The sequence below is a fragment of the Haliotis rubra genome, unplaced genomic scaffold (genome assembly GCF_003918875.1).
Source record: "Haliotis rubra isolate DU_JTF1 unplaced genomic scaffold, ASM391887v1 Scf802, whole genome shotgun sequence".
Lineage (NCBI taxonomy): Eukaryota > Metazoa > Mollusca > Gastropoda > Lepetellida > Haliotidae > Haliotis > Haliotis rubra.
In genome coordinates, this window is record NW_025767527.1 from 91,731 (window position 1) to 104,776 (window position 13,046).

The window sequence follows — 13,046 nt, forward strand, 5'->3', positions numbered from 1 at the left end:
GAGCAGAACTCTAAAACCTTTTAATACTCTCCTTCCATTTTTCTATATACACACATAAATATTTGACATAATCATAACTCGTAGACATAATCATGAAGAGTATTTTGCCATTGCGGGGGATATTGATGACTTTGTCTTCTTGTTGTAATGAGCAAAATGGTCCATGGCCCCTGCCTTTCCTAATCCCTGAGGGGGGTGTCATAACTTGCACATAAATTTAGGGGGGTCATTGACATTATGTCCGTTTCTCCAAATAAACTCATCATCATCATTATCATCACACTCCCGCCATAAATTATGAGCGGTCCCTACGGCATGCAGATTGTAAGAATGTAGTGTTTATTCCTTTTATAGAACATTCATCACATCAAAACGAAATCGGCACCAATGGTGGCCACTTAACAATGGAAGCCAGTAATTAATTTAATTGGCGCTGATTGGTAATGCCAATAAAGAAAGAGAAGCTAGGGGCACGAGTCGCTACTTGATTTGTCCCGGAAATAACACGAGTTGGTCACGAATGGACCATCTCGTGTTATTCGGGTCAAGCAGAATGGCGGTATTTTACGGATAGAGGTGAGTGCATTCGTATCCAACTCGTGTTATTCCGGGACAAGCGGAATAGCGACTCGTGCTACTCTGAAAGGATTTCATATTTGCGCATGAACATCAGAACTACATTAAACAAGAACGATAACTCCATTCCTGTTTGATTCCAATGGTACTTTTTTTATCACAGAAGCACTCGTACATTATATTGCTGTTGTTTTTGTTTGTTTTGTTTTGTTTTTGTTTTTGTTGATGTTTTTATTTGTTTGTTTGTTGTTGTTGTTTTATTTTATCTATTTTTTATTTATTTATTTATTTTTATTTATTTATTTATTTTATATTTATTTATTTATTTATTTATTTATTTATCTATTTATTTATTTATTTATTTATTTATTTATTTTTATTTTTTTGGGGTGGGGGTGGGGGCGTTTGTTTTTATTTTTCGCATTTATATATTTCAATTTATGTAGTTAATATATGAAAGTGAAATATCTGTTAAACTAAGTTCGGCCTGACTACAGTCTCAGTGGTAGGGAGATAGGAAACGTAGAAAAGGGACTTTACTGAGGACAGATTAGTGCAGAAATGAGCAATGTGATTTTTTCTCAGTCATGGCTTTATGCAGATTTATGTGCGATGATATTGTATTACAAAGGACTCTTTTTAAATGCCCATTTGGTAATTAACCTTAGCTTCATTATAAACGATAGCTGACATAAAAAATAATAACTTTAACACTGAAACTATTAAGGATGTAGCTGCCATGGAGTCTCACTATCACTATAACAGGAAACAGGTAGGTGTCGTCTCAAAAGCAAAACCAGGACAGGTGTCGCAGACGGTGGTTGAGGTCGGGCTGGGGGAAATAGAGATATCAGCTGAGATAAAATAATCCTTTAGGCGAATTAAACTGGGGAAAAAACGGCATGTCATAACAATTTACAAATAATTTCCAATCCTGTCGATCCTTTGTTGGTGATGCCATCTATATATTTTGAGACATTTCATACGATGGCTGATATAAACTTGTCTATGGGTATCTTATTACAACATAAACTTTATGAAAGAAAGACACGTAAGATGTTAATTAATAGATGAAACATATTCAACACACATAAATTAAAAAAGCATAAAATATCTTTGAGATGACCCCTTGTCATCTCAGCACATGCATTTTATGCCAGGTGCGTCGACGGTTCGTCGTCAAACCTGGCTCAGCGACCTACTTGCCATCTATAGTCTGATCTATTGTTTTCAGCAGCCATTCGTATTCTTTTTGCCCGATTTTACGAGTAAACATGCTTTTCTGGATATCCTATTACGCATCCCACTGAACGCCCAGTTAGGCCGATGTGGGTTGTCGACGAATACTATTTGCAACTGTGTAAATTTTAGGGATACAGAGTGACAGCCTAAAAACAGTTTTTTTTCTATTTCCGACAGTACTTTAGTGATGTCTTTTACATCCAGTGACTCGTGACTAAGCACATGCAACCTGGGCTTGTCACGGTACACACCATGGATCATTGATGGTTAAAGCAAGACAGTTTCGTCCTCAAATGGAAGGTGCGATTGGAGGCCTGTTGACAGAGGGAGAATCGATCGTGAGTTCCATCATTATGAGGAATTATTCCTTTCGTAAGAGTTTGGAATACAGCAATGTGCAGTGAATTAAACCACACCAAACCGTACGCCATCCATAGTTATATACTATAACAGGGTATTCACCCACTACAAGTATTACTGAAATTATTGAATTCAGTTGCTAAATTGACACAATCAGAGATATATTATGTTTCTTACATTTTACAACATTAAATACAGGACAAAAATAAATCAACGAGGAAGCCAGTCTTGTTTAAAACAGTGAAAGTCACAATTAAACAATCACTGCCTAGATCTACTTTTTTTCTAAATGTGTCTCAATTTACCAGTTGGTATGATTTTCCATTATTTCAGGCCTCGACCACAGAAGATCAAGGTGTCCCAAGTGAAGAGAGGACAGGTATTATAGAAGTTCTTATAATTATTGAAAGGATAATAGATATTTAGTGGCACAACATTGTCTCATGGCCATTCCTAATATCATACCAAAGATGTTTTGAAAGCACAACTAGTAAACAAACAACTTATAGATTACAGTGTTCCAGAAACACTTGAAAAGTTCTGTAACAGTGCCATTCATGATACATCCAATTCTGTGTCTATTCCCAAAGTTAATTTTCTGATTTATAGGTAAGCACATTATCACGTATGCAATACATATAATATTGAAGTGCAATTATAGAATAGGTGCAATCGCCCATTGGAAAATCCATGAACCCAGTTGTAATTCCAATGGAGACAACTTATTTTGAAGTGTCAGAAATCATGTCACGGAACCAGAAAATTTAGACCCAGAGGCTTCGAACAACCTCCACCTTTGAAGCCAGTGTAGTGATCGTCATGGTTATGAAAGATAGTTACAAATTGTGACTTATTCTCCACTGACCTCAATAGTTTAGTTGTGAGAATATAAACATTAAACATGTACTATGGAACAATTCTCCAATGAAACTTACATGGTCTGCTTCATGCCAGTTGTCATCTACATGGTTGGTGCAAGTAAACACGCCGACGAAGTGGAAGCATCATTCAGAAACAACGGTAGAAGTATACAGCGACTCCAGTATGACAGTAAGTACACTTTTGTTGAACAAATGCTTAACAATAATCAAGTCATTATGATCGCATATGGACTATCCGGACATGTCATGTTTATAGTTTGTATTTGTTGTTTCGTTTAGGATGAACCTTTATTTGGTTCATGCGTGTATATTTTTCTACTAGATAATTAACTATACGTATATTTTAAAGCAATGGAATGTGGTCACATAACATTTGGTTTGTTGCTCCGCGCTGCATTATACAGTCTTCCGGCTGAAAGTCGGCGGTGTGTGAATTATCTGTACCACACAATTCAGAGTCTGACATCCTCAGCATCGATCTACGAAACTGGGATACGATGACATGCCTTATCAAAATCAGCGATCCTGATCTCCCGATCCAGTTAGTCGTCTATTACAAGCTTAAGTAACGAAAGATCAACTCTAACCTGATTTTTCTGGGATCAATAGAATTGAGAATGTGTCCTTATATTTTCTGCAGATGCCGAGACATTCAAAGAGGCCATCAATACAGACTGTTCACGTATGATTGTCCTGATTGAGGAACAGTTTTCTAAACTGTTGGAAGATGAATACAGGATCTGCAAAAGTACTCTTAAAGGTGACAAACCTTTCTTTCGAACTCTAAACCTCCAGGAATATTACTAATTCCTGAGCTGTGCCATCCCACCTACGCAATAGGCTCACCCTTGAAGTCATGTAAACATATGTAGGTTATGATTTGGTATTCAGACGAAAATGTTGTAGTGGATATGTGTCTTATTGTTATGTTATACTTGGATTTGAATGCTTGTTACGTTATTTCCAGAAAGACGATTTCTGTAGCTAATATCATGCAAACATGGTTTCCTTTATTGCGTCCAGTTTATATTTTGCCAACACTAGATGAATCTTTAATATATAAATATTGTGACAACTTCGCATTTGTATTTGTGGTAACATCTTTTGAGTTGTATGACGGGTGCTCTATGAAAGAAAGTATACCTGGAATGACAAGAATGGCTGGAGCTAGCAGAAATGGTGCGGCATGAAATGTTGAAGGCTTCCCTAAAGTCTTGTGTTTTGTCTCCGAATATTTATTTTGATTTGGCGAATCCTTTCAGAAATTCGGAAGCATAGCGAAATGCCCACGGAAATGATATACTTGCTTTTCGCAGAGGTGACTTGTAACCCAATGCCTTGCTTCAAGTCTTATCTATCAACCAGTATTTCTTTTAAAATGACTGAAAGTCCTCGGACCGTTTCCTGAACATTGTTCAGTCACCGAATTGTAGAGTAACTGTTACTGAGCTGATTCGCATTACCACTCCCACTTTAAAGAGCCTTTCAAATCCTCGAGTCTCCAGTCACAAGGGTTCAGCTTGTAGGAACGTTTGAAGGTTTAAGTATCAGGTTCTTCACTGTATCATCAAATATAGATACATAAAGCTGGATTGAAGGCTGCATCTTGAAACTAATTTAAAGTTGCAAAATATTGAATTAAGTACTGTATGCATGTACTTTATCTCAAACGTGTACTGTTTGGAGAACTGTTTGACTGGTTCGCTTATTGTTTAACGCTACCCTCAGCGCAGTATTCCAGCTATATGTTCTGTTAATAATCAAGTCTGGACCAAACAATCCAGTGATCAATAGTATGAGCATCAATCTATACAATGGTAATACGATGACATGTGTCAACCAAATCAAGGAGCGTGACCAGCCGATTCCGTCAGTCGCCATTCACGACAAGCATGGGTTCCTGAAGACCAATTCAGACCCGGATCTTCACGGGTGAGAATTGTTTGAACGTGAACACCTAAGCATACATTTTATAATTTCATCTTTCACCCTGGCTCATGATATTGTTGTTAATTACAGATCTTGTAGAAGCTGGAAAGGATGTTCAATTAATCAGTGTTTTGGACAATAAGGAAACCCATCTGGAAGTGAAGTATAAGCTTCCTGAAGCCATGAGAGAAAACTTTGTTCATCATACGCAGATTCCCAAAAGTACCAATGGCTATGTGGCTCTTGAGGGTAGGTTCTTGTAAATGTCTACACTAACTACTTATCTCTTCATTCTCCCGAAATCATCTTCCTGCACTGTGTTCATCAAGAACAGAAAAAACACCTCACCTTGCGAGCGAACGGGCACATTCGTCACCATTTGCACCTTTCCGTAACCTCCAAGAAGACTCGTCCCCCCTATCGATGCTTATGTGCGAAAATACGACAAACCAATCAGAACGCGCGTAATGAGTTTGGTGCTTTGATAAACATAATCCCCAGTACTTAAATCGATTATGGCATTATGTGTTTGTTAATCATGAAATATATATATCACCATATTGAAAGTACAAAGAACGTAGCTAACAGAACTGTGTTGTCTCGTGTAGATTTTAGTAAGGATAATGCGGTTGATGGTGAGAGATTGAAATACACTCACGTGAGTTTCTTGACATAACGGCTTTCATGGGTCCAACTGAGTGTATTTTCTGACAATCCTGCGCTCTTGTTTTGGAGATTGTATGTGCGCTTCCAACAATGTTAGGATATGGAATTATAAATCGCTACGAGTTTCAAATCAGTAATATTAGATCTGTATGTAACCTATCAACTTTAACATAGGGCTTATATTTCACATCTCTGGGGATGTTTTAGTCTCACTTTTGTTTGGTCATTCATATTTTTTTCCGCGAATTCATTTAAAATTCCACAAGGGTATGACAGCAAGGATACACGAATGTTCAGTTTGAGAAATATTTTAAAGTCATTTCGGAGATAAACATACTGTGTTGGAAAATCAGAGGTTTATAACGAAATTAAAATAGCTCTAAATCTGATTTAAAACCGAACGCGTAGCTAGCATACCACTGGAAGGTGCTTCTCTTTGGTATTTCTACAGCCAATTCGTTGTTTCAGTGGGTGGCCAATCAACCATGGCTCGTCTTTACAAAAAGGATATCCGTTGCATCTTTTATCTTGACGATGGAATTAAGCTCAGTAAATTAACAGAAGTAAGATCTTTTGGCCTCTCAAGATTTTAAGTTCTTAGGGAACATATTTCTAACATCGATGGAGAATGATATAAAGCTATCTTCCAAAAGCTCTCCACAAACAGATTCCACTCAACCAGCAATGTTATGACTCCTCATCTCAGCTCGAATTAGACTACAATTACGAGACTATTTCAAGTTTCTAGGGATCCCAAGCTTCGCCTACCACATCTTAGGAAACAAATTATATGGTGGATAGTCCAGTAGAATATCTATGGAAGAGTTTTGACCAGTTCGCAAAATCTGAAGGTTGCACAGTAGTGAAAGCTCCACCTCCACAAATAGCAGACTTCTTGATGCATGAATCTCAAGCACAATGAATTTCAAGGGTGTAAACAACGTTATGCACCTAGAGGGACTAGTCAACCGGTTTCATCACATTGTTCCGATGTGCAAGCGTTGGGTATGCCTGTGTTTGCATGAGAGGTTTTCTGTTCTTGAGGAACACAGCACAGTACTAAAAGATATGTATTTCATTATGATATTCTTCTTTGTCTTTTTCAATAGTATGTGTGCCTTTTAAGCGCCACGACATGAAGGAGATGAAATAAAATCAGATTAAGTTGGTTTTTATTTATATTTATGTGACTTAATCTGAAATTGACTTTGCAGAATGTCTGACTGTGACATTTTCAAATCCAAAACAAATTACAATTTTGAAGGATACTGCTGATGTCGCTTCTGTATATGGTTATTCTTTGACTAGAAGGAATAAGGGTTGAGAAACTTTTAATGTCATTACCAGATGACCTTACATCAGCGGCACAGGTTGGCAATAACAACCGTATTGAAGTCAAACCCGGTGCTGACAACATAGACGCACTGCAAGTGGGGACAAGTAACACATTTTCCACATCCAGTGGTGAGTTGACATTTAAGCAATGTATTCAGTCCATTGTGCCCTTCCATTATCAACCTGTTTCTGATGTAGGTTAGTTTCTACAACTAAGCATAAAAACTAGGAATAAAGGTTGAATAACTTGTAAATTTTTCCTTATCCTGACTCAAGCTTATTTCTTTTCTCCCTTCTACTTCCGACGGTTACGTGGAAACTTGAATCCCTTTGTTCCCAAGAACAGTCAAAATCTCACTCATCCAAGAAGAGCCCCGCTTTCCGGCCAAATGCCTCCCACGTGACCCTAGCCTTGTTCACCTCACTCTCTCCATTATTGCCCAAGGAGACGGTTGGGCGGTCACTATGGGTCCTTTTTTTCGGCTAATATCGTTCTTATTTCGCCCTATCAATCAAAATTAAGGCCGTGAATTGTATTAATATCCGATATATAATCACAACGGTGTATTTAATTGCACAAATTTCAATTAATTTTCGCAATTTTCTCTCTCCATTTCAGATGGTAGCATGTAAACTATGCGGGCTAGGTATATCAGCGGCTGATCCACACCCTGTGTGTTCTTCCTGCGTCAATAATTCACGTTCCTTAGTCCCATGTTGTAAATATTGTGCACTTTTATCACAATTTCAATTTAATAATTTTCTGTTTCCACGTTTACGCAAGGACATGGATAAACGAAGGGTAGCAGGATAGCTGCTGATAAGGGTGTCTCTCAAGTATCTGAGTTTGAGTTGTTGGAGAATTCTTTGAAGATTCCCTCCAGGGTCTCTCCCGTCTCTGTCGCTCTTAGAGAGACAGCTACACAGCCTCTGAACTACAGAAGCTGGTTAAGAAGAAGAGATCATCTGCGTCGTCTAACAAATCGTCAACGTCGCAATCTACATCATCATCTCGTTCTCATCATCATCTTGATTACTAGACCAACGAAATTTTGAGTTGAAGCTACATCGTTCGAGAATGCCTTGATGGCATTGGATGAAGCAGACGCATCACCGCCAGTTCTCGAACCACCGATTATCGTAAATACTTCATAGAAAACGAAGACAACCGGCTCTTCAGGGTTCGCAAACCCTGGTTTACAGAAACAACCGTCAGCAGTCCCAGCGTCGGGAGAAAAAGCAGTCGTCTCAACGCAGACCTTCTTCCATGCCATCGGAGTCCGCGAACCCATCTGTCAACAATCAACAAGCTTCACCTCAGTCTACTTATTCTAACAATGTCTCTCCACAGTTCGCGAAAGGGTTCGCAAACCAGTCAACCAGCAGTCAGTCTACTTTATCTCTACCTCCAGAGAGATAAAGAGTTCGCGAATGAGACAGACAGACAAGACAATCGTTTATTGTATTTTAGGTCACCGGCCCTTATACAAGCGAGTTACATACATTAGGACATGGTTAACTGTAAGTGCTCGTTACGACGAATAAATGCATATTTAACATAGAGAGCTAGATTGCGTAGGGTGGATTCATTATTAGTTGTTAATAAACTGGTAAAAGCTGTCAGTGGTGGTTCCGACAGATAACGTTCTGGCATATACATGTAACGTAAATCTTCATAAAATGGACAGTCAACGGTAAAATGTAGTTCATCTTCTACTGAAGAATTACATAAAGGACAAGATCTTTCAGATTTTGGGATGGACAGTTTTCTGCCTCAAACCTGTCCTATATTTGACAAATATATTTCTGTTACACTTAAAAGTAAGTTTAGATAAATACAGTTCAGGTTGTAATAGGTTTTTAAATGCTCTATATAATTCGTAACGAGAGCTGCTTTCTAGAGTGAAATGCCATTCCTGATGAAACATGTTTACCGCTCCATCACGAAATTCTTTTAAAAACATAGAGACATCACCCACGCCCTGGCTTATCCATATTAACCCATATCCATGAGAAAACAAAAGATTTCTTATATGTGATGCCCAAGATATTTTACCCATACTATCTAGATGAACCATCATATTATAAGATATGTTTGGTAGACGACTTTTATGCATTAACAGAATCTTAAACCAATATTTAAGGCATCGTATTTGCGAATTAATATACATAGGATATCTCCCGCATTCATCGTAAACCATACAATTTGGAGTAGCGGATCCAACACATAAAAACTTCTTGCAAGCCATAAGATGTAATCTCTTCAAGTAATCGCAGCGTTGAAATCCTCACACTTCCGATCCATAAATAAAATGGATTGTATCTGGGCATCAAACAGTTTGAAAAATATATTTGGAGTTAAAATTCCACATTCATGTGAGATAGATAAAATTGAGATCATTGCTTTCTTTGCACGTAGGAACAAGTCATAGACACAACTTTTTAAACTCATCGTATTTGAAAAAAAATATCCCCAGATATTTGTATTGATTAACAATAGCAACAGATTTTCCGTGAAGAAACCATTTCTCCTTAGATGCAACAGCGCCACCCCTTCTGAATATGACTATTTTAGTTTTGTCTAAATTTACGGATAGTTTCCAGTTTTCAGAATAACTTTCAAGAATATTTAGCTGATTTTGCAAACCAATAATAGTTTCAGATATCAAAATGACATTATCTGCAAATAGGAGCATAAACAGTTCTATCATATCTAGGAACATCCGTTCACCATGTTTACCCTTTTGCATAACCTCATAATAAAATTCGTTTATGAAGAATGAGAACATAATCGGACTCACAATGCATCCTTGTCGTAGTCCCATTGGGCAGTCAAAATAATCTGTTACACAAGAACCACATCGTACACAAGATTTTACATTTGAATACATTGCTTTTAACATGGTATACATTTTCCTGCTTAAACCGGCACTACGTAAGCAATACCATAATTTGTGTCTCTCTACAGAATCGAATGCTTTCTTAAAATCGACAAAAGCTACATACAGTTTGTGTTTTCGACGGGATAAACATTTCTGAATCAGTGCATACAAAGTAAAAATATGATCAGTTGTGGAGTATTGCTTCCGAAAACCAGCTTGATTCTCAGGAATCTTATGTCTCACGTTTGCCCATTTAGAGAGTCGGGTATTTAGTATAGAAGTGAAGACTTTGCCGAGAATACTCATAAGAGATATTCCCCGATAATTATCGGGATTATTAAAGTCACCTTTCTTGTGAATTGGGACCATAATAGAAATTGACCAACTGCGAGGAAATACTCCTTTTGTGAATAAACTATTGAAGCATTTGTTGAGAAATGGAAGAATTTCGGTAATAGAACATTTAAGCATTTCAATAATGATACTATCGGGACCAGTTGCTTTTCCACATTTCAATTGTGAAATTGCATTTGTGATTTCATCATCCGATATAGGCGAGTCTAGTACAAGTTCATCTACTTCATCATAGTCCCCATTAAAATCATGCGAAATTTCTAAAATGTCTTGACCATGGTCAAACTGATCGAGCACTGAATTATTTTTATCTGAAAACATTCCTGAAATGAATGAGCCACTCGGTTTTGGAAATTGAATTTTGTTGAGAGCATTTAGTTCTGATATGTCGAATTTCTTTCCAGAATTTAGACTGACAATGCATAGAATTACTGAGCCTGTTTAGTTTATTACATTTGAGTTCATGTTTAAAGTTTCTGTAACATGTCTTGTACCTATTTCGCTCTTTACAGTATGTCCGTCTGTTACTATCAGTGCGTTGACATCGAAACTTTCTTAAAGCTCTACGTACATTTCTCTTCGCCAATTTACATTCTCTGCTGAACGGTCTATATTTAGAACTGTCTTTGCACTCCTTTTTCATACATTCGGCCGATTTCAATATCGTATTAACGAGATCATTGACAGCACCATCAATATCAACCTCAAGTTTAATCAGCAGTTTTTCACCAGAATGGCCCAATTCCTGACGTAGAGCATTCAGAAATGTAGTACAGAATGAGTCATTCCAAAATATCTTATCAGTAATGGTTGGGTTGTTATAGGACACATTTGATGTAGGGGTCATTTTGGGGAAGCTACAGGATAACTCGAGTGGAAAATGATCTGAATCAGAGTGTTCACCGATATTAAAGTGTTGAAAATATTGGAATAATTCCGGGGAACAAATAAAGTAGTCATTTACACTACAACCTTTCTCACTACAGTATGTAAACTCACCATTTATGTCCCCGTTCACTCTACCGTTAACAATGTAAAATGTTCTCGTCACGATATGGCTGAAATATTGCCGATGTGACGTTAAATAATAACTCACTCACTCACTCTACCGTTAACTATGAATAAATGGAAAGCATAACACATATCTAGCAATATGCAAGCAAATCTATTTACCGTACTATCATGAGATTTACGATTCTCGACTGGGGTGTCTTCATCGTCACAGTATAAACCAAAGTTGTGAAAGTCCTCACTCGGACACACAATAGGATTACTGAGTTGACCAGTTCTAGCGTTCATATCTCCACATAACATCAGATGAAAGTTGCTGAACTCTGTTAAGTTATCAACTAGGAGTTGTTCAAGTTGATCAATGCTGCAACTTGAGTCACAATTATCATAATATGGTGAACCCATAGGAGGTATAAAGGTACATATGAGTTTTATATCTTTGTCGATGGAAAATATTTCTTTTGACAAATTTACACAAAGAGCGTTATCAATATGTAATTTTGACAACATACATAGTTTCTTGATGAATTCATGAATGCACAGACATACTCCACCGGATAGACGACCAAACTTGGACAGTTTAACATCAGGACAATAGAATACGTCGTATCCATCTAACCAGTTCATATTTAAATTCTCAGCAAATGTCTCTACTAAGCATATAATATTGAATTTCCTGAGATAGTAAATGAAATCTGAATCTAGGATTTTACTTTTCAAACCATTTACATTCCAGCACAGAAAAGTAAAATGTTCGTCTGCGTGGTTATCACACGATGCACCGTCAGGACTGCGTGCGGTGTCCCACGAGTTCGCGAATGTGTTGGTGAACCCATCTATGCAGATGATCTCCATTAATCAGCGTCATCAGCAAAGCAGTACGGCTCCATCTAGTTCACAAGCTTTTGTGAACACTCCGGAGAATACCAGGCTGCCGTTGGATCAAGACTTTGTGGTGAACGTTACCAGACAAGTCGTTCTGTTGCAACAACAACAACGTTCTACAGAGTTACAACATCCTCGCAGCCACTCTACTCTAACATACTCTATCAGCGACTCCATTCAAGAGGAATCAGCAGCCTCAGATGTTAGATCCATGAAGTGGAAGATGCATCCATCTACTCAGACTCAAAGGTCTTGTCATGGATCACAGATGGTCTACCAATAGCACTGCCGACGCATAACTCCAACCTGGCGGAGGCCTACTGCAGTGTGGATGAAGATCTAGATATGCTGATTATCCCTCCTATAAAGCCGATATCGAAGGTCCTGTCTAACCTCAAGTCAGCGTTCGCGAACGCTACCACATCTCATTTAATGTGAGGAAATTTCCCTTACCAAACATGGAACCATTCTTCAGGGCGCCGGACATTGATGACGACTTCCATTTCCTCAGCGACCCCAAGTCATGCAGCTATAGAGCGGAAGACAAGAAACTGGCACATCTAGACATGACTACGAGAAGGACCTTCTTCAGGTTGGCTAGATCCTGGGCCATCAACGAAGCCTTGATCAACACCTTGCAGAGACATAAACTGAAAAAATGGTCTTATCAGCACTCGTCACACAAAAGAAGGACCAGGAGTTTATGTCCGACCACCTTGCATCTACATCGTCAGGCCTGACCTTACTTGGACCCCTCTTGACCTGTAACTGGCCAGATTATTGCAGCATTTACTCTACTACGTAAACCTTGGGCAGCGCCAACTCTATTTGACGGCGGTATCCAACCAGCGTCTCAGGATGTATGGCAGGACTCAAAGGATCAAACGTTGATCAGATCCTTGCAGACTATGAACAACATGTATCG

At 38.2% G+C, this 13,046-nt stretch overlaps 1 protein-coding gene across 2 annotated transcripts in view; it reads left to right on the forward strand.

Moving 5' to 3' along the window:
* Positions 1-13,046, forward strand: part of LOC124261660 (putative ankyrin repeat protein RF_0381) — a 75,749-nt gene that overhangs the window by 46,929 nt on the left and 15,774 nt on the right. Inside the window, exons 2-7 of one of the 2 annotated variants that reach the window (XM_046696005.1) lie at positions 1,996-2,156; positions 2,512-2,557; positions 3,133-3,228; positions 3,700-3,819; positions 5,079-5,237; positions 7,002-7,118. In XM_046696005.1, the coding sequence (XP_046551961.1) occupies positions 2,082-2,156; positions 2,512-2,557; positions 3,133-3,228; positions 3,700-3,819; positions 5,079-5,237; positions 7,002-7,118 (613 nt within the window). In that variant the 5' untranslated portion in view covers positions 1,996-2,081. The remainder of the gene's footprint in view (positions 1-1,995; positions 2,157-2,511; positions 2,558-3,132; positions 3,229-3,699; positions 3,820-5,078; positions 5,238-7,001; positions 7,119-13,046) is intronic. The other variant, XM_046696006.1, reaches the window with a different exon arrangement.